Consider the following 21,549-nt stretch of genomic DNA (forward strand, 5'->3'; position numbering starts at 1 on the left):
AGCTCCAACTAACCTCCAGTATCCACAGCCTTTTGGGGGAGAGAGTTCCAGATTTCCACTCCCCTTTGTGTGAAGAAGTGCTTCCTGACATCACCCCTGAACGGCCCGGTTCTAATTTTAAGGTTATTCCCCCTTGTTCTGAACTCCCCCCACCGGAGGAAATAATTTCTCTGTAACTACCCGATCAAATCCTTTTATCATTTTAAACACCTCGATCAGATCACCCCTCAACCTGCTAAACTCAAGGGAGTACAAGCCAAATTTATGCAACCTGTCCTCATAATTTAACCCTCTAGGCCCCGGTATCATTCTCTGGCCCTTCTGATTTTCTCCTTTTCTGCCCTGAAGGTGTTGATTCTCGGTCGGGTCTGCCCACAGACACAGGTCACCGTCCAGTACCCAGGCGACCATTCTTTGTACCTGAGCCTAGACTCGAGTGTGGGTCAGGCTATTCAACTGCATGAGGCATTGCAGCTGAACCCGATCCTGCCGTCACTCAGTATTCTCACACGGGTATTTTCCAGCAAAGGGGGGTTTGCTGGATGATGACTGGGGCAGGAACCGTGGCTGATTTCCTCCCCCCCAGTGCCGTTAACTCAGGAGTGATGGCAATGCCCCCACACAACCCAGGGCTGGCATCAGCTAACTCAGCGCCACATCTGGTGATGCGAGATACCCACTGAGCCATCGTGAGTCTGAGTTTTGATAATCCCGTGAACAGCCCCTGCTATTCGTCTCAAAAAAAAATCTTAACATTTGATGGCTTTTATTTTTGGTTTATTTGAAAGTGCCGAATATTTTGGTTAAATTGCTTTCTGTGCTGAGATGCGAAGACGTTGTTCCTCGTAGTGGCTGGGATTTCTGATACTTCCTGTGTCTTGTTCATCCTTGGAGTTTTGGGTGCTTTATTCTGCTGAGATTTTGGACAGTTCAACAACAACAATGATCTGCATTTATATAGCGCCTTTAACGTAGTAAAATGCCCCAAGGTGCTTCACAGGAGCGATTTATCATGTGACACCGAGCCACATGAGATATTGGGACAGGTGACCAAAAGCTTGGTTAAAGAGGTAGGTTTTAAGGAGTTTATTAAAGGAGGGGAGAGAGGCGGAGAGGTTTAGGGAGGGAATTCCAGAACTTAGGGCCGAGGCAGCTGAAGGCACCGGCCGCCAATAGTGGGGTGATGGAAATCGGGGATGCGCAAGAGGCCAGAATTGGAGGAGCGCAGAGATCTCGGAGGGTTGTAGGGGCTGGAGGAGGTTAGAGAGATAGGGAGGGGGGCGAGGGCCATGGAGGGATTTGAAAACAAAGGTGGGAATTTTAAAATTGAGGCGTCGCCGGACCGGGAGCCGATGTAGGTCAGGGAATTCCCAGGGAATGCCGACTGATACCAGACTACAGCGAGGTGTGATTATTGTGGATGAGTTGAGATGCTGCCAGAAGACTCCGTGTGCACATTTACCCCTTCAGAAAGCTTCAGTGTCAACTGTTGTATCCGTTTCCTGGTGCTGCCCCTATCGCTGATTATGAGCTCCCTCCCCTCCTGGGTGGATCCAGCATTTCTGTTCCCCACACCAGGATGTACTGAGTTAGAAGCGGCTTTTAGCAGGATTCAGAGCTAACTTCCTTCTTTATTATTGGAGACGGACTGATTTCAGAGAAATGAACAAAGTAAGCCAGATAGAAGAGATGGAGAGGGAGACGCACAGAGAATGGGAGAGAGAAACAGAGAGAATGGGAACGAGAAACAGACAGAGGAACAGAAAATGCAAGAGAAACAGACAAAGAAGGAGACAGAATGAGAGAGGAAGGTACAGGTTCAGACAGACCCAGAAATCGAGAGCGCGAGAGACGGACTAAGAGCCTCAAACCTCTGGGAAAGGCAAAATAAACTCATTTAAAATGGGACACTGACCAGCAATTGAAGAGGAATGACCTTCATCCTCTGTGGTGTGTTTGACCTTAGACTCCTGAGGTGAAAGGTCAGTGCCACTCAGCCATCTCCTACATCTTTATTATGAAGAATGAATGAATACACCTGTAATACAGTCTGTAGCTGCTCCGTGAGTATAAGGGGACCAGGGAACTCTCGTGGTGACTGTTTCACGTGTTTGTGGGTTAAAGGCCACCGTGTGATGAAAATCCTCCTTCTGTGGGCCCCAAGGGGCCTGTCCTGTCGGAGGATGCATCCCGTCTCTGGAGTTACCGGCCAGGGGTATCTGAAAAACCAAGGAAATGGGGTTCAGAAAAGGACAGATGGGCAAAGAGAGGGCGAGATAGAGAGAGAGAGACAGAAAAACCTCTCATTGGCATACAGTAGGGGTCGCCAACCCTCCAGGATTGGCCTGGAGTTTCCAGGAATTGAAGATTTATCTCCAGGACGCTGCTGGGAGCAAAAACCCGGGGGGAAAATCGTAGGGACAATAAAAAAATTACATTTTTTTTACATTTTCTGTGAAAACTTTAATTTATTAGTTATTAAAATATCAGAGACGGGAAAGAAGTCTGTTTGACTGACAGTCAAGAATCATCAAATTTAGTAACAAAGGGTCTGTTTGCTTTCTGATTGGCCGTGGGAAGGCGGGGCACCGTGAGGATGGGCGTCCAATGGCGGGAATGTGGGGGCGGGGCACCGTGAGGATGGGCGTGTCGGGCGTCCAATGGCGGGAATGTGGGGGCGGGGCACCGTGAGGATGGGCGTGTCGGGCGTCCAATGGCGGGAATGTGGGGGCGGGGCACCGTGAGGATGGGCGTGTCGGGCGTCCAATGGCAAGAATGTGGGGGCGGGGCACCATGAGGATGGGCGTGTCGGGCGTCCAATGGCGGGAATGTGGAGGTGGGAGGTCATGTGATAAACCTCCAGGAATATGTCCAACCAGAGTTGGCAACCCCTACAGATAGTCTTGATGGTGAGAGAGAGATGAGCAGAAGGAGAGGCAGAGATACAGTCTCAGGCCAACAGACTGACAGCTCAGTGTAAAGAGATTTTCTCATGTATATTAATGATCAGTTCTGCACAGCAATAAATGCAAACATTGAAAATAGTTTTGATGCAACTGTGGGGTAAGGGCTTTAGTGAAACTGAACCTCAGGGTAAAGTTGCGCTGAAGATTTGACTGCTGGGAACTCAAACGCTGAGGCCTGAGATGATATCACCTGCCTTCATTTCACTTTAAATCAGTCTTAAAGGGGCCTGCCCTCCTGATACAGTGACTGCACCTCCCATTACCTGGTTACTAAAGAGTGTGCGTTGACATACCAGTCACTTAGGGTGCCTGCTGTTAACCTCTCGTTCAAAACGATCGCTCACTCGTTCAGCTCGATCTCACTTACCTTCCTGCGAACCGATGAAAACAGCGACTTCTTGGTTCTGTGGGAAGAAAAAGAAAAATCAAAAATGGAAGAATCAGCAAACCTGGTCCTACAGAGGATTTGGGTTTGTGCGGGAAAAGGGGCGGGGGAGGGGGAGTCTCCTGCATTCTTCCTTCACTGAAGCCCACTGGCCAGAAGGGGGAACATCCCCCCACCAATCCCACCCTCGGCAGCACATTCCCTTCACACTCGGTGCCTCACTGCAGTGTGTCTGAGCATTGAAACCCAGTGGAGGACGAAACTCATGTAATATGGTTCCACCGCACTCTGTGCCGGTACCAGATGGAGCCTGCACCGTGTTCTGTGCCGGTACCAGACGGAGCCTGCACCGCACTCTGTGCCGGTACCAGATGGAGCCTGCACTGCGCTCTGTGCCAGTACCAGACTGAGCCTGCACCATGTTCTGTGCCGGTACCAGACGGAGCCTGCACCGCGCTCTGTGCCAGTACCAGATTGTGCCTCCACGCCAACTCGTTGATAAATTCCCAGGCAAGGACTCGTGAGTAAAATGTGATCCGTTCCGGTACCTGGTTCCGTGTCTTGTGGGATTTCTGGAGCCACACGCGCCACTGGTCGTACAGTTTGATGTTCAGGGCTGTGCACCCGTAGGCATGCTTCTTCACCCAGCCAAAGAACTGCTTCAGCTCACGCCTCAGGTTCGAGCCACTCTCCCCACTCTTCTGGTAACACGTGCCACTGGCTCTCTCTGCGGAAACACGGAGGAATATCACTGTTTATCTTGTTTGAGCAAGGATGCTGCACTGAAAATCAACACTATGACACCTGAGGAAGGGGGAAGCCTCCGAAAGCTTGTGAATTTAAAATAAAATTGCTGGACTATAACTTGGTGTTGTAAAATTGTTTACATATGACAGCTGTCGTAAGAGACCCCAAAGCACAGGTGTTAGTGTCCTGTCTTCTTACAGAGACACGGGTCCTGTTAGATACAGAGTAAAGCTCCCTCTACACTGTTCCATCAAACACTCCCAGGGCAGGTACAGCACGGGTTAGATACAGAGTAAAGCTCCCTCTACACTGTCCCATCAAACACTCCCAGGGCAGGTACAGCACGGGTTAGATACAGAGTAAAGCTCCCTCTACACTGTCCCATCAAACACTCCCAGGGCAGGTACAGCACGGGTTAGATACAGAGTAAAGCTCCCTTTACACTGTCCCATCAAACACTCCCAGGGCAGGTACAGTATGGGTTAGATACTGGACATTTTTCCTTATGCCATCATTTGGCCTCTCTGAGGTTTGCTGTGAATCTAGTGCTGAATATCGGGATCCTTCTGTGCAGTGAGTCTGAGTTCCAGAGTTTTACCTTTCTGTCGAATGCTCACACACAATGGAGGGCAGTAGAATACTGGAGGTAAGAAAGGCATGGATAAGGGATTCAACAACCAGGTGTGGCGACACACTCACCGTTTCGAGGAGTGGAGGCAGCCGTGGGGATGCTCCAGTCACTCCAGATCCCAGCTTTCCTTGAGCCATAAATGCCGACGGGATTACAACGCACCTGCACAAAGTACACGGTGCCCGGTCTTAGCCCAGCCAGTCGGCACAAGGTCTGATTTCCAATGTCATCCACAACCTGCAATGAGAAAGGGGGGGAGGGGGGAATAAAGGGTTAAATTATGAGGACAGCTTGCATCGACGAGGCTTGTATTCATTCGAGTTTAGAAGCTTATGGGGTGATCCAATTGAGGTGTTCAAGTTGGTTAGAGGATTTGATAGGGTAGATAGAAACTATTTCCTCTGGTGGGGAGTCCAGAACAAGGGGGAATAACCTTAAAATTAGAGCTGGGTCGTTCAGGGGTGATGTCAGGAAGCATTTCTTCACACAAAGGGAAGAGGAAATCTGGAACTCTCTCCCCCAAAAAGCTGTTGAGGCTGGGGGTCACTTGGAGCTCTGAAGGCTGAGATTGATAGATTTTTGTTGGGTGAGGGGATTAAGGGTTACGGAACCAAGGCGGGTAAATGGAGTTAAGATACAGATCAGCCATGATCAAATTGAATGGCGGAACAGAAAAGCAAAGAAGGGCATGAAAAGATATTGGCAAGTAAAATCAAGGAAAACCTAAAGATCTCTTATAAATACATAAAGAGCTAGAGAATAACTAAGGAAAGAGTAGGGCCTATTAGAGACCAAAAAGGTAACCTACGTGTGGAGGCGGAAGAGGTGGGTATGGTTCTTAATAAATACTTTGCATCTGTCTTCACAAAAGAAGGGGACGATGCAGATATTGTAGTTAAGGAGGAGGAGTGTGAAATATTGGATGGGGTAAACATAGTGAGAGAGGAAGCATTAAAGGGTTTAGCAGCTTTGAAAGTAGATAAATCGCCAGGCCCGGATTAAATGTATTCCAGGCTGTTAAAAGAAGCAAGGGAGGAAATAGCAGAGGCTCTGACCATCATTTTCCAATCCTCCCTGGCTACAGGCGTGGTGCCGGAGGATTGGAGGACTGCTAGCGTTGTAACATTGTTTAAAAAGGGAGCGAGGGATAGACCGAGTAATTATAGGCCAGTCAGTCTAACCTCGGTGCTGGGCAAATTATTGGAATCAATTCTGAGGGACAAGATAAGCTGTCATTTAGAAAGGCATGGAGTAATCAAGGACAGTCAGCATGGATTTGTTAAGGGAAGGTCATGTCTGACTAGCTTGATTGAATTTTTTGAGGAGGTAATAAGGAGGGTTGATGAGGGTAATGCATTTGATGTAGTCTACATGGATTTTAGCAAGGCTTTTGACACATGGCAGACTGGTCAAAAAAGTGAACGGCCATGAGATCCAAGGAAAAGTGGCAAATTGGATCCAAAATTCGCTCGATGGCAGGAAGCAAAGGGTAATGGTCGACGGGTGTTTTTGTGACTGGAAAGCTGTTTCCAGTGGGGTTCCGCAGGGCTCAGTACTTGGTCCCTTGCTTTTTGTGGTATATATTATTAATGATTTGGACTTGAATGTAGGGGGCATGATTAAGAAGTTTGCAGATGATACAAAAATTGGCCGTGTGGTTGATAGTGAGGAGGAAAGCTGTAGACTGCAGGAAGATATCAATGGACTGGTCAGGTGGGCAGTAAAGTGGCAAATGGAATTCAATCCGGAGAAGTGTGAGGTAATGCATTTGGGGAGGGCAAACAAGGCAAGGGAATACATAATAAATGGGAGGATACTGAGAGGTGTAGAGGAAGTGAGGGACCTTGGAGTGCATGTCCACAGATCCCTGAAGGTAGCAGGACAGGTAGATAAGGTGGTTAAGAAGGCATACGGGATTCTTTCTTTTATTAGCCGAGGCATAGAATATAAGAGCAGGGAGGTTATGCTGGAACTGTATAAAACATTGGTTAGGCCGCAGCTTGAGTACTGCATACAGTTCTGGTCACCACATTACAGGAAAGATGTGATTACACTAGAGTGGAGGTTTACGAGGATGTTGCCAGGGCTGGAGAATTTTAACTGAGAAGATTGGATGGGTTGGGGTTGTTTTCTTTGGAACAAAGGAGGCTGAGGGGAGATTTAATTGAGGTGTATAAAATTATGAGGGGCCTAGATAGAGTGGATAGGAAGGACCTATTTCCCTTAGCAGAGGGGTCAGTGACCAGGGGGCCATAGATTTAAAGTAATTGGTAGAAGGATTAGAGGGGAGCTGAGGAGAAATGTTTTCACCCAGAGGGCGGCAGGGGTCTGGAACTCACTGCCTGAACTCATTTAAAAAGTACTTGGATGTGCACTTGCAGTGCCATAACCTACAGGGCAACGGACCAAGTGCTGGAAAGTGGGATTAAGCTGGATAGCTCTTTTCGACCAGCACAGACACGATGGGCCAAATGGCCTCCTTCTGTGCCATAACCTTCTATGATTCTATGAACAGGCTCGAGGGTCTGAATGGCCTCCTGCTGTTCCTATGAGACTGAAGTGACCAGTCTCAGTGCTGGCCCAGGACTCCATCCCCACTCACCGCACCACCTGCTCCTCCTTGGACTGTCAAAGCTAACCCTGCCCCTCCTGGTACCTCACCCAAGTGCGCATCCTCAGTGTATGAGCCTGAGTGTCAGCAGGATATTGGACCACAGGAGGCATCACAACTGAGCTCACTCCTGATCTCGTCTGATATCCACGTGCACACACACACACACGCACATTCACACATACCCGCCAACTCACACATAAATATACACGCGCTCACACACGCACATACACACACACATACACACACACATACATACACAGTCACAGGCAGCACACACACACACTGACAGGAGTCACTGGATGGTGATTAGGAGCTGGAACCCCGGCTGATTTCCTCTCCCCTAACCCCGGGTCACTAAGGCCAGTTCTGGTGCCCCAGCACTAGGCGGGGATCGAGCTCGGGCCCTTCTCGCCAGCATTGGTCAGTGTCTCACACACTGGCCCATTCACCTACACGGCCCTCTGTGTGGGGGGAGGTGTTGGGGGGGAGAAGAGGAGACTGGAAGGGGATGTGATAGATGTGTTTAAAATAATGGAACCTTTGGACAAATAGGATCCAAGTAAACTTTTTCTGCCGTGTACAACACAAGGGGTCAAATTTACAAATTAAGGAAAACAAAAGAAAATAGGAAATGCAGGAGGATGTTTTTTACTAAAAGAGTGGGGAGTATGAGGCACAGGTTAGGAACAAGAAACCTGACTGGGTTTCAAGAAGGAACTGGACAGATTCTGGTCAACAAATGGGATCCAGGGTTATTTGAAATACACCACGGGGATAGTGTGGGTAGGTGGGCTAGATGGGCCAAAGGGCTTCTCCCGCCTGAAGCTCTGGCTAGGGTGTAGACTAATATTCTAATTAACTAAAATCAGTGCTGAGGGGTTTCTAGAAGCCCCCATTATCTGGGGAGGGAGATTAAACCAGCCAATCATTAGCACAATGAGTTGGGCACTGCGTACAGCACCTCTTGTGTCAACATTCACTGAAGGACTTTTCCGGGGGTTGGGGGGGGGGGGTTGAAAATAGAAAATAGAGGAGGCCGTTTAGCCCCTTCAGCCTGTTCTGCCATTCAATTAGATCACGGCTGCTCCGTACCTCAGCCCCATTTACCTGGGGAAGTAACGCTGAAAGATTATAGAAAATGGCAGAACTACCTTCCACTCTGAGCTGTCTTCCACTCGATACCGGATCTGGTACTTGGCCTGAAAGAGGAAATCTTTCAGTGCTGGTGGCGAGCTCCAGCGTACACTAAGCTGGTCCTCGAGATCGCCGACACGATTCACCTGAACATCAAACGGTGCATCCGTGGTAACTGTTCCAAACAATAAACAGCTGTGAGGGTACATTAGTGCTGAGTATTTCAGGACTGAGTGTCCCAGCACTGACTGTGTGTATAACAGGACTGAGTGTCCCAGCACTGACTGTGTGTATAACAGGACTGAGTGTCCCAGCACTGACTGTGTGTATAACAGGACTGAGTGTCCCAGCACTGACTGTGTGTATAACAGGACTGAGTGTCCCCGCACTGACTGTGTGTATAACAGGACCGAGTGTCCCAGCACTGACTGTGTGTATAACAGGACTGAGTGTCCCCGCATTGACTGTGTGTAACAGGACTGAGTGTCCCAGCACTGACTGTGTATAACAGGACCGAGTGTCCCCGCACTGACTGTGTGTATAACAGGACTGAGTGTCCCCGCATTGACTGTGTGTAACAGGACTGAGTGTCCCAGCACTGACTGTGTATAACAGGACTGAGTGTCCCAGCACTGACTGTGTGTATAACAGGACTGAGTGTCCCAGCACTGACTGTGTGTGTAACAGGACTGAGTGTCCCAGCACTGACTGTGTGTATAACAGGACTGAGTGTCCCAGCACTGACTGTGTATAACAGGACTGAGTGTCCCAGCACTGACTGTGTATAACAGGACTGAGTGTCCCAGCACTGACTGTGTATAACAGGACTGAGTGTCCCAGCACTGACTGTGTATAACAGGACTGAGTGTCCCAGCACTGACTGTGTGTATAACAGGACTGAGTGTCCCAGCACTGACTGTGTGTGTAACAGGACTGAGTGTCCCAGCACTGACTGTGTGTATAACAGGACCGAGTGTCCCAGCACTGACTGTGTGTGTAACAGGACTGAGTGTCCCAGCACTAACTGTGCATATAACAGGACTGAGTGTCCCAGCACTGACTGTGTGTATAACAGGACTGAGTGTCCCAGCACTGACTGTGTGTATAACAGGACTGAGTGTCCCAGCACTGACTGTGTGTATAACAGGACTGAGTGTCCCAGCACTGACTGTGTGTATAACAGGACCGAGTGTCCCAGCACTGACTGTGTGTATAACAGGACTGAGTGTCCCAGCACTGACTGTGTGTATAACAGGACTGAGTGTCCCAGCACTAACTGTGTGTATAACAGGACCGAGTGTCCCAGCACTGACTGTGTGTGTAACAGGACTGAGTGTCCCAGCACTAACTGTGCATATAACAGGACTGAGTGTCCCAGCACTGACTGTGTGTATAACAGGACTGAGTGTCCCAGCACTGACTGTGTGTATAACAGGACTGAGTGTCCCAGCACTGACCAAGTGTGTAACAGGACATTTTAAATCGCGCTCCCAACTACAGAACAGGACTGAGTGTGTAACAGGACTGAGTGTCCAGCACTAACTGTGCATATAACAGGACGCCACACGGGAATCTCTCACCAACGTCCAGGATATCCAGAGAGATGATGTCAGAAGCTGCAGACCCCAATTTGTTCGACGCCTCGACCCAGATTTCGTACGGAGTGAAGAGAGCGAGATCCTTGGGGATGTAGCAGGAGTTCAGTCCGGCTGTGCCCATCTCCTGGCACTCATTCTCTTTGCCGTACCACCTGGGGGAAGCAATAGGGGGGCAGCTTTTCACACTCTGTTTATTGTAGAATCACAGGACTAGGACCTGACTCTGTGCAATAGCGAATCGGCAGCTCCCTTTACATCTCTCCCCATTTTATTTCCATTGATTTCGCTATCACCCATCTTATACTGTCGCAGAAAGTCAAGACCTACCCATAGCATCTTACAGCTGTTCGGCCCGTCACGCCTGTGCTGGCTCTTTGAAAGAGCTATCTAATTAGTGCCACTCCCCTTCTCTTTTTTCCTTTTCAAGTGTATATCCACTACCCCTCTTTTCCCCTGGGTTCCTCCCCCCTCCCTCCCCAACCCCCTCCCTCCTCTCCTTAAAACCTACCTCTTTGACCAAGCTTTTGCTCACCTGTCTCTTTGTGTGGCTCGGTGTCGATTTTTGTCCAGTGACACTCCTGTGAAGCACCTTGGGATGTTTTGCTACGTTAAAGGCGCTATATAAATGCAAGTTGTTGTTGTGACGGCGTGACTCTCGCTGGGATCCAAACGGCCACCAATCCCCGACCCAAGAGGCCAGTCTCCTTTAATTAATTTCTGCTCGAGCTGAATCACAGCCTAGCCCGATCCTGACCTCATCCCCATTCCACATACACCATCTGATAGGGGTTACTAGAACACGATCAGGGGTCCAAACGCTCACTGATTCCCCCGCCACCCCCCCACTCTCTCCAGCCCAGGGACATTGATTCCAATTGTAGACCCAACACTGTCATCTCAGATCAGCTATTAGACCCAGGAATCAAAAGGGAGTGAATCGTTCCCTTTTACCCACTGTGTACTGTACAATGTACAGGAGCTGACACTGAGACACACACGTGCCGTACAGTCCCAGACGGGAGTGAATCGTTCCCTTTTACCCACTGTGTACTGTACAATGTACAGGAGCTGACACTGAGACACACACGGGGCCGTACAGTCCCAGACGGGAGTGAATCGTTCCCTTTTACCCACTGTGTACTGTACAATGTACAGGAGCTGACACTGAGACACACACGGGGCCGTACAGTCCCAGACGGGAGTGAATCGTTCCCTTTTACCCACTGTGTACTGTACAATGTACAGGAGCTGACACTGAGACACACACGGGGCCGTACAGTCCCAGACGGGAGTGAATCGTTCCCTTTTACCCACTGTGTACTGTACAATGTACAGGAGCTGACACTGAGACACACACGGGCCGTACAGTGCCAGACGGGAGTGAATCGTTCCCTTTTACTCTTCAGTTTTTAAGATACATTGTATTGTGTTTACTACTCCTTTTCTCAGTCCCTTTATCAACACTGTAACATGTCTGTGTTCCCTTACCGTAACTTGTATTTCAGTGTGTACTTTGTACGCAGGAACGATTCGCCTTCTCCCCCCGGGTTCCATTTGCAGGTGAGATCCTTGGTGTTCTTGGACCAGCAGGTGATGTTGGCGGGTTTCTCGGGGGGCACTGCACGAGAGAGAGGGGAGGGGGGGGAACAAAAACAATCAGACATTGAACTCTGCGGAGTCGTGACCCGGCCTTGATTTCACTGAAAACAAATCCATTTCAAACCCAGAGCTTCACAGTTACTGAAACAGTCAGGGTGACTCCTGGCCTGTCCCAGTCTCCAGTTATGAAGTGGGACCTGCCCAGTTTCAGAGGCGGTCAGTTGGCCGCTGAGATGACTGGACCCCTGTAACACATCCTGCCCGTTCCCTGTTCTTGGCGGGGCAGGACTAGGGGTTGCCAACACTCCAAAGATTGTCCTGGAGTCTCCAGGAATTAAAAGATTGATCTCCAGGACACTGCTTCCAACAACTCTGGAGAGAAATCACAGGGACATTACAAAAAAATGTCCCATTTACTTTGAACACTTTTTTGCTTATTAGTTATTCAAATATCGGAGATGGGGGGAAATGGATGTTTGACTGATGGTCAAGAATGATCCAATTGGGTAACGGAAAGACTATTCGCTTTCCGATTGGCCGTGGGGGCGGGGCACCGTGAAGATGGACGTGCCGGGCGACCAATGGCAGGAACGTGGGGGGCGGGGCGGTTGGAGGCAGGAGGTCATGTGATGAAACCTCCAGGAATATGTCCAACCAGAGTTGGCAACTCCCAGAAAGGAGAGAGGCAGGTGAGCACCAGCCTCTGTACAGACCAGCGGCCAATAGATTGTTGCAACTCGCACTCTCCAGCAGTCACTAGATAGCAATCAGGAACAGGGACCCCTGCTCTCTCTCCTCCCCTTCCAGGGGCACTGAGGCCAATTGCTACCCCCTACTGTGCACACACACACAACTTGGATTCATATACAACAACAACTTGCATTTATATAGCGCCTTTAACGTAGTAAAACGTCCCAAGGTGCTTCACGAGCGATTATCAAACAAAAATTGTCACCGAGCCACATGAGATATTAGGACAGGTGACCAAAAGCTTGGTCAAAGAGGTAGATTTTAAGGAGGGTCTTAAAGGAGGAGAGAGAGGTGAAGAGGTTTAGGGAGGGGGTTCCAGAGCTTAGGGCCGAGGCAGCTGAAGGCACGGCCGCCAATGGTGGAGCGAAGAAACTCGGGGACGTGCAAGAGGCCAGAATTGGAGGAGCGCAGAGATCTCGGAGAGTTGCAGGGCTGGAGGAGGTTACAGAGATAGGGAGGGGCGAGGCCATGGAGTGATTTGAAAACAAGAATGAGAATTTTAAAATCGAGGCCTTCCTGGACTGGGAGCCAATGTAGGTCAGTGAGCACAGGGGGTGATGGGTGAACGGGACTTGGTGCGAGTTAGGATACAGCGCAGCAGAGTTTTGGATGATCTCTTGTTTATGGAGGGTGGAAGGTGAGAGGCCGGCCAGGAAAGTGGAACAGTTGAGTCCGGAGATAACAAAAAGCATGTGTAAAGGTTTCAGCAGCAGATAGGCTGAGCAGGGCCAGAGACGGGCGATGTTACGGTGGTGAAAGTAGACGGTCTTTGTGATGGAGAGGATATGGGGTCGGAAGCTCAGCTCACACACACACATCGATATGCTTGAGCGCACATTTGCACACTCACAAATAAGCGTGAACACGCACACACGTTCACAGTACACTCGTGTTGTGTCGGATAGTGTCCTGGTACCAGCGGAGTCACAGGTGCAAGACTGGCTGGGAGCAACTTACGACCCACGTAGAGACAGGACCCGGCCAGAATCCTGCCGTCCGCTCGGTGACACACCAGGTTGTCACCGGACTGTTGCCGCGATCCGTTCAGGCCGCGTACGGTCACCCTCAGTGCGCTGCTGTTCACCAGGGTGTACAGCTCCGAGGGAAGCCCCTTGCCGTTCAACGTCCAGTAGAGGTCTCGGGAGTCGACGTTGGCCTCAGAGATTACAACGCAGGTCGCGGTCAGCGACGCACCTATTGTCAGAATCGGATCCTGTGGCACGACCGCGCCCAGCGCTGCAAAGGAAGGAGAAGGAACCCCTTAAAACGTGAGAAGGCAGAATCTCCCCCCCCCCCATTTCCTTCCTAACTCTCCTCCCTCCCTTCCTGAAAGTTGGCGTACAGGTCCACAATTCTCTAGTAAAAGAAAGATTTGCATTTATATAGCGCCTCAGGATGTCCCTAAACCTCTTCGCCTCGCTAAACTTTTGGTCACCTGTCCTAATATCTCCTTATGTGGCTCGGTGTCAAATTTTGTTTGATAATCGCTCCTGTGAAGCGCCTTGGGACGTTTTATTATGTTAAAGGCGCTATATAAATGCAAATTGTTATTGTTGTGTCGTCCATTCACACACACGTTCCTGGGTGGTAGTCCATTCTGATACTGAGCCCGGTTATGGCTCCTTTATCACCTCCCCCTCCTCACTGCTGTCCTGAGTGAGATCAGCGAAAGGCACAGACTGGGAATGAAGCCTAGGATTCTCAGAACTCTGCTCCCCCCCATCCCCCACCCCATTCTCCGACACAGCAAGGTCGAGGTTGAGATCAGTAACAGAATGAGTTAGTTCCTTTGGGGTTAAAAGCAGGGAGTAGACTGTCGCCTGGTGTTAGATCAGAGGCTAAATTCAACTCCGCTTCCAAGAGGAGAGTTTTGGGAGGAGGTCTGCGTGGTGCAGTGGGTTAAGTCTGCTCCCAAAACTCTCCTTTTCACTTCTGGGACAAGGTTTAAATCAGCATAAACTGCTGGTTTTAGCTGGCTGTGAGCATCCCACTTAAAAACAGACCGGGTTTCCCTCCAGTTCAACAATGACTACATCTCAAAAGTTCTTCATTGGCTGTGAAGCACTTTGGGACGTCCTGAGGTTGTGAAAGATTTGTATAAATGCAAGTTCTCTCTGTACTTGAAATGAGTTTGGGGAGTTCCAATTCATGTTCCTGTACAAAACTGCCCCGAATTCAGCACTAAACTGGCAACCTCAGTCAGAGAGGCCACGAGCTGGTTGATGTTGGGGGAGTGGAAAGTATCGCCCTGATGCCCTTGGGCCTGCTGTTCTCAGGCTGAGGATAGAGGTTGCCAACTCTGGTTGGAAGTATTCCTGGAGGTTTGATCAGGTGACGTCTGATCATGGGATTTCCGATTACATGATGTCAGCAAATGTTACTGCATTTACCGTCTAAAGGTCGGGACCCTTGCGGCCGAGTATTTTTGCTCATGGTTTCGTGCCACCAGCTCGAGTGTGAGAAGTTCCGAGAACCAGGAGGCCCCCCGTGAGTGGGAGAGAGGGGAGAGTGGGGGAGAGCGGGGGAGAGGGGAGAGCGGGGGAGGGGGGAGAAGGGGGGGAGAGCGGGGGAGAGGGGAGAGCGGGGGAGAGCGGGGGAGAAGGGAGAGCGGGGGAGAAGGGAGAGCGGGGGAGAAGGGGGGGAGAGGGGAGGGAGGAGGGAGAGGGGAGAGCGGGGGAGAAGGGAGAGCGGGGGAGAGGGGAGAGCGGGGGAGAGGGGAAACCGTGGGAGGGGAAACCAAGGGAGGGAAAACCAAGGGCAGGGAAGAGGGGAAATGAAGGGTGGGGAAACGGAGGGAGGGGAAACGGAGGGAGGGGAAACGGAGGGAGGGGGAAATGGAGGGAGAGAAAAGCGAGGGATGGGAAATGGAAGGTGAGGAAATGGAGGTTGGGGAAGAGGGGAAACAGAGATCGGGGAAATGGGGAAACGGAGGGCTGGGGGCAGAGGGGGATTCAAAAGTGGGGGAGTGATTCGCAGGGGGAAACCAGAGGTGAAAGGAACTTTGATTCCATCAGTAACTAATGGTAACTCACTGATATTGCACCAGTAACTAATAGTAATACTGGTAACACTCAGATTCCCCTCCTAACCAACAGTAATACAATAACTCACTGATAGTCCATATGAAACTGGTAGTAATAGGTATAATGCCCTAATATTTTACCAGTAACTAGTAGTAATTCTATAATCCACTGATATTCACCCTGAAACTAGAGCCAGAATCCCCTGCACTGCACAAGGAGTGGTCAGGCTCCCAGTCAATGCCACGTTTAACAGGCTCCATCTCTCTCCCTATCTGCTTGGACTCCATTCCTATGTGAAGATGACAACTCTGAACTGGGAGGCTGAGTCAGAGCCGATCTGTGCTCGGACTTCACACGTCAAAACCGGGGGGCACAGGCTGACCTGAACTAAACCGAGAGATCGCATCAAGGGCAGGGGACTCAGTGTTTGAGGCACTTTTCACAGGGCACATCGTCCTGAACTCAGCTCAGCACCAACATTTCTAAACCATTCCCTGAGCTCCGACTCAATAAAGGAGAGTTTTCATAGAATGACAGAAATTACAGCACAGGAGGAGGCCATTCGTCCCCCGATGCTGGCCCTCCCTCCTGTGACCCCATTCCCTTCAGATACTTTTATATTCCTCCTTTTAAAATATGTATCACCATTCCCTTTTAAATTATGTTTTACTCTCTGCCTCAATAGCCACTTGTGATGAAGCCTCCCATGGTCTAATAGCCCTCAGTTCAAGAACCTTCCCCCTTGATTCTTCCAGTGAGAATCCTTGATTTCTCTTCCCTAGTTCCCCATTCACCCACCAGTAGAAACAATCTTTCACTGTTTACTCACAGTAAGGTCCCCAGGTTGTACTGGCTGCTCCGACAGTGTAGAGGGAGCTTTACTCTGTATCTAACCCGTGCTGTACCTGCCCTGGGAGTGTTTGATGGGACAGTGTAGAGGGAGCTTTACTCTGTATCTAACCCGTGCTGTACCTGCCCTGGGAGTGTTTGATGGGACAGTGTAGAGGGAGCTTTACTCTGTATCTAACCCGTGCTGTACCTGCCCTGGGAGTGTTTGATGGGACAGTGTAGAGGGAGCTTTACTCTGTATCTAACCCGTGCTGTACCTGCCCTGGGAGTGTTTGATGGGACAGTGTAGAGGGAGCTTTACTCTGTATCTAACCCGTGCTGTACCTGCCCTGGGAGTGTTTGATGGGACAGTGTAGAGGGAGCTTTACTCTGTATCTAACCCGTGCTGTACCTGCCCTGGGAGTGTTTGATGGGACAGTGTAGAGGGAGCTTTACTCTGTATCTAACCCGTGCTGTACCTGCCCTGGGAGTGTTTGATGGGACAGTGTAGAGGGAGCTTTACTCTGTATCTAACCCGTGCTGTACCTGCCCTGGGAGTGTTTGATGGGACAGTGTAGAGGGAGCTTTACTCTGTCTCTAACCCGTGCTGTACCTGCCCTGGGAGTGTTTGATGGGACAGTGTAGAGGGAGCTTTACTCTGTATCTAACCCGTGCTGTACCTGCCCTGCGAGTGTTTGATGGGACAGTGTAGAGGGAGCTTTACTCTGTATCTAACCCGTGCTGTACCTGCCCAGGGAGTGTTTGATGGGACAGTGCAGAGGGAGCTTTACTCTGTATCTAACCCGTGCTGTACCTACCATGGGAATGTTCAGAATCATAGAATCATAGAAAAGTTACAGCACGGAAGGAGGCTATTTGGCTCATCCAGTCCATGCCAGCTCTATGCAAGAGCAATCCGACTCGACCCACTCCCCCGCCCTATCCCCGTAGCCCTGCAAAGTTTTTCCTTTCAAGTGCTTATCCAGTTCCCTTTTGAAGGCCATGATTGAATCTGCCTCCACCACCCCCTCGGGCAGTGCATTCCAGATCCTAACCATTCGTTGTGTAAAAAAGTTTTTCCTCATATTACCTTTCGTTCTTTTGCCAATCACCTTAAATCTATGTCCTCTGATCCTTGACCCTTTCACCAATGGGAACAGTTTCTCTCTATCTACTCTGTCTAGACCCTTCATGATCTTGAATACCTCGATCAAATCTCCTCGCAACCTTCTCTGTTCCAAGGAGAACAATCCCAGCTTCTCCAGTCTATCCACGTAACTAAAGCCCCTCATCCCTGGAATCATTCTAGTAAATCTTTTCTGCACCGTCTCAAAGGCCTTCATGTCTTTCCTAAAGTGCGGTACCCAGAACTGGACACAATACTCCAGTTGAGGTCGAACCAGTGTTTTATAAAGGTTCACCATGGCTTCCTTGCTTTTGTACTCTATGCCTCCATTTATAAAGCCCAGGATCCCGTATGCTTTTTTAACCACTTTCACAACCTGCCCTGCCACCTTCAATGATTTGTGTACATATACCCCCAGATCTCTCTGTTCCTGAACCCCTTTTAAAGTTGTGCCCTCTAGTTTATATTGCCTCTCCTCATTCTTCCTACTGAAATGTATCACTTCGCATTTTTCTGCATTAAATTTCTTCTGCCACGTGTCCGCCCATTCCACCAGCCTGTCTATATCCTCTTGAAGTCTATCACTATCCTCCTCACTGTTTACTACACTTCCAAATTTTATGTCATCTGCAAATTTTGAAATTGTGCCCTGTACACCCAAGTCCAAGTCATTAATATATATCAAGAAAAGCAGTGGTCCCAGCACCGACCCCTGGGGAACACCCACTGTACACCTCCCTCCAGTCCAAAAAACAACCGTTCATCACTACTCTCTGTTTCCTGTCCCTTAGCCAATTCTGTATCCATGTTGCTACTGCCCCCTTTATTCCATGGGCACTAATCTTGATGATAAGCCTACCGTGCAGCACTTTATCAAACGCCTTTTGAAAGTCCATATACACCACATCAACTGCATTGCCCTCATCTACCCTCTCTGTTACCTCATCAAAAAATTCTATCAGGTTAGTTAAACACGATTTGCCTTTAACAAATCCGTGCTGGCTTTCCCTAATCAATCCACACTCGTCCAAGTGACAGTTAATTCTGTCCCGGATTATTGTTTCTAAAAGTTTCCCCACCACCGAGGTTAAACTGACTGGCCTGTAGTTGCTGGGTTTATCCTTACACCCTTTTTTGAACAAGGGTGTAACATTTGCAATTCTCCAGTCCTCTGGCACCACCCCCCGTATCTACAGATGTTTGGAAGATTATGGCCAGTATCTCTGCAATTTCCACCCTTACTTCCCTCAGGATGCATCCCATCCGGACCGGGTGATTTATCTACTTTAAGTACAGCTAACCTTTCTAGTACCTCTTCTTTATCAATTTTTAGCCCATCCAGTATCTCAACTATATCTTCCTTTACTGAGACTCTGGCAGCATCTTCTTCCTTGGTAAAGACAGATGCAAAGTCCTCATTTAGTACCTCAGCCATGCCCTCTGCCTCAATGAGTAGATCTTTTTCATGGTCCCTAATCTTCTCCACCCCTCCTCTTACTACCCGTTTACTGCTTACATGCCTGTAGAAGACTTTTGGATTCCCTTTTATGTTCCCGCCAGTCTATTCTCATACTCTCTCTTTGCCCCTCTCATTTCCTTTTTCACTTCCCCTCTGAACTTTCTATATTCAGCCTGGTTCTCACTTGTGTTATCAACCTGACATCTGTCATACGCTCCTTTTTTCTGCTTCATTTTACTCACTATCTTTTTTGTCATCCAATGAGCTCTGGCTTTAGTTGCCCTACCTTTCCCCCTCATAGGAATGTACCCAGACTGTACCCAAACCATCTCTTCTTTAAAGGCTGCTCACTGTTCAATTACAATTTTGCCTGCCAATTTTTGATTCCAATTTACCCGGGCCAGATCTGTTCTCATCCCACTGAAATTGGCCCTCCTCCAATTTAGTATTTTTACTTTAGAGTAGCCCGTGTCTGGGGACAATGTAGAGGGAGCTTTACTCTGTATCTAACCCGTGCTGTATCTGCCCTGGGAGTGTTTGATGGGACAGTGTAGAGGGAGCTTTACTCTGTATCTAACCCGTGCTGTATCTGCCCTGGGAGTGTTTGATGGGACAGTGTAGAGGGAGCTTTACTCTGTATCTAACCCGTGCTGTACCTGCCCTGGGAGTGTTTGATGGGACAGTGTAGAGGGAGCTTTACTCTGTATCTAACCTGTGCTGTTCCTGCCCTGGGAGTGTTTGATGGGACAGTGTAGAATAAAATGGTAGGAAAAAAACCTGCTCCCTCCTGGAGAAGCCTGTAGCGGAGGAGTGAATCGGGGAAGATGGGAATCAGCGGGACACTGCTCCAAGAGTTGTCCCCTCCCTCTCTCCCCCCGCACCAATTGCCTAACGAGCGATCTGAGGTACCGACTCCAACGGCCAAGGCAGCCAGCTTTCACAGGCTTCTGGCACATTCCAAGCTGTGTAACGGCAGGTCCTCGCTGATTTCCTCTCATCTCTGGAGAGGGAATCATTCAACACTGACAGGAGCCTCTCACCGATCTGTGTCCGATCAAGAGGTGTCAGCCAGGCCCCCGAGGCCCCCACTAATTCCTCCTTTTATTTCACTCCCTTTCTACTTTTCAGCTTTTTGGAGTGTCCTCCATTTTCGTTCTCGCCCGACCACATTCTTTATCTTTTCTATCTGTCTGTCAGATTTATGTATTTCCCTCCCCAGTTCCCTTTTCTTTGTCATTCTCTCTCTCCCTTTTCTTGCACTCTCTCTCTCTCTCCACATCATGAATTCAACCATCCACTAATTACACAAAGAGAAAGAAACACATTTAAGATGTGAAATTATAAACACTTTAAGACCCTCTCAAACTCCTGTAAACAGCACACGGCCAAGGGGCACGGCTGAACGATGATGGAGGATGAAATTTAACAGGAATTGCAACTTCTACGATTTGTAACTTAAATCACGACTGGATTCAAGAAATTAGTTGAGAGAAAAAAAAAACCCACCTAAGGTACAGTGGGCCAGTACGGTTCATACTGACCCCTCTGGATCCAGTGCGGCCAGAATTTAACCCCTCGCACAGTTCACACCGGTCCCTCTGGATCCAGTGCTGCTTGTGTTTAACCCCTCGTGTCATCTCCATGCCATTCAAAACTTCACTTTCTCAATTGGTTTTCAACGTGATACTTACGTGTTGAGCACAAAACCGGCTTCATCAGACAGAACGAAAGAAAGAAATGAAGGAAAGATGCCATATATCCACTGCTCTGCCCGATTCTAAAGAGATTGTCTGACAAATGCTACAAAAAGACAAGAGTATCTTCTCTCTGACTCTTACTGAAGTAGACGCTTCTGCAAGAAAATGTTAACAGTCTGTGCTCCGTCTGCGAGAGTGTTAACAGTCTGTGCTCCGTCTGCGAGAGTGTTCACAGTCTGTGCTCCGTCTGCGAGAGTGTTCACAGTCTGTGCTCCGTCTGCGAGAGTGTTCACAGTCTGTGCTCCGTCTGCGAGAGTGTTCACAGTCTGTGCTCCGTCTGCGAGAGTGTTCTTCGTCTTCTACCTTTCAGACTGGGATGTGACAAGTTGATCCTTGCACAGCCCCACCCTTCAAACCCCCTCCAGTCTCTCAGCCTTCACTTCTCTGAAAAAGCTCGCTTGCTCTCTGCACAATTACGCCTCTTGTGTTCGGCTCATTGAAGAGGATGAATAATCCTTCCTGTAATTAGCCTGGGTGCCTGCGATTCCAGTCAGACTACGAGTTTGTTAGGAGCCGATCCCTCAGCTAGTGTCAATGGTTAAGCAATGACTCACTCTGTATATTGGTGAATGGGTCACGGGAAGTCTTAATGGGACAGTAAACAGCATCCAGCTTCCCGGAATCACCCTTCCACTTTCATTCAACACTTCTAGGCATCTACGCAGGAGCCACACTCTCCTCTGCTATAATCCACACCCCTCACTGTCACACTCTGATATAACCCGCACCCCTCACTGCTGATATAATCCACACCCCTCACTGCTGATATAACCCGCACTCCTCACTGTAACACTCTCTGATATACCCCACACCCCTCAATGTAACACTGTTTGATATAACTTGCACCCCTCACTGTAGCACTATCTAATATAATCCTCATCCCTCACAATAACACCATCTGATATAAGCCACACCCCTCACTGTAACACTCT

The 21,549-nt window shown here is 49.3% G+C and overlaps 1 protein-coding gene across 1 annotated transcript; it reads right to left on the bottom strand.

Annotated features, from left to right (window-relative positions):
• Positions 1-1,998: 1,998 nt before the first annotated feature.
• crlf1b (cytokine receptor-like factor 1b) lies at positions 1,999-21,134 on the bottom strand. The gene is made up of 9 exons (XM_067968568.1): positions 20,552-21,134; positions 13,382-13,660; positions 11,564-11,693; positions 10,058-10,227; positions 8,495-8,652; positions 4,798-4,966; positions 3,900-4,078; positions 3,334-3,370; positions 1,999-2,219 (listed from the first exon to the last, which is right to left on the bottom strand). The coding sequence occupies exons 1-9, from the start codon at positions 20,613-20,615 to the stop codon at positions 2,203-2,205; spliced, it is 1,203 nt and encodes a 400-aa protein (XP_067824669.1). The 5' UTR covers positions 20,616-21,134; the 3' UTR covers positions 1,999-2,202.
• Between the last annotated feature and the right edge of the window lie 415 nt (positions 21,135-21,549).

The sequence above is a fragment of the Heptranchias perlo genome, chromosome 29 (assembly GCF_035084215.1).
Source record: "Heptranchias perlo isolate sHepPer1 chromosome 29, sHepPer1.hap1, whole genome shotgun sequence".
Taxonomy (NCBI): Eukaryota; Metazoa; Chordata; class Chondrichthyes; order Hexanchiformes; family Hexanchidae; genus Heptranchias; species Heptranchias perlo.

What these genes read in the sequence shown, in the direction of transcription:
- crlf1b (XM_067968568.1), bottom strand. Translation starts at nt 20,615, where the DNA reads ATGGCATCTTTCCTTCATTTCTTTCTTTCGTTCTGTCTGATGAAGCCG. An exon ending in TCTGGATATCCTGGACGTTG is followed by an intron (nt 8,653 to 10,057) that starts GTGAGAGATTCC and finishes TGTTTGGAACAG; the next exon opens with TTACCACGGATGCACCGTTT. An exon ending in CCCACAAGACACGGAACCAG is followed by an intron (nt 3,371 to 3,899) that starts GTACCGGAACGG and finishes TTCTTCCCACAG; the next exon opens with AACCAAGAAGTCGCTGTTTT.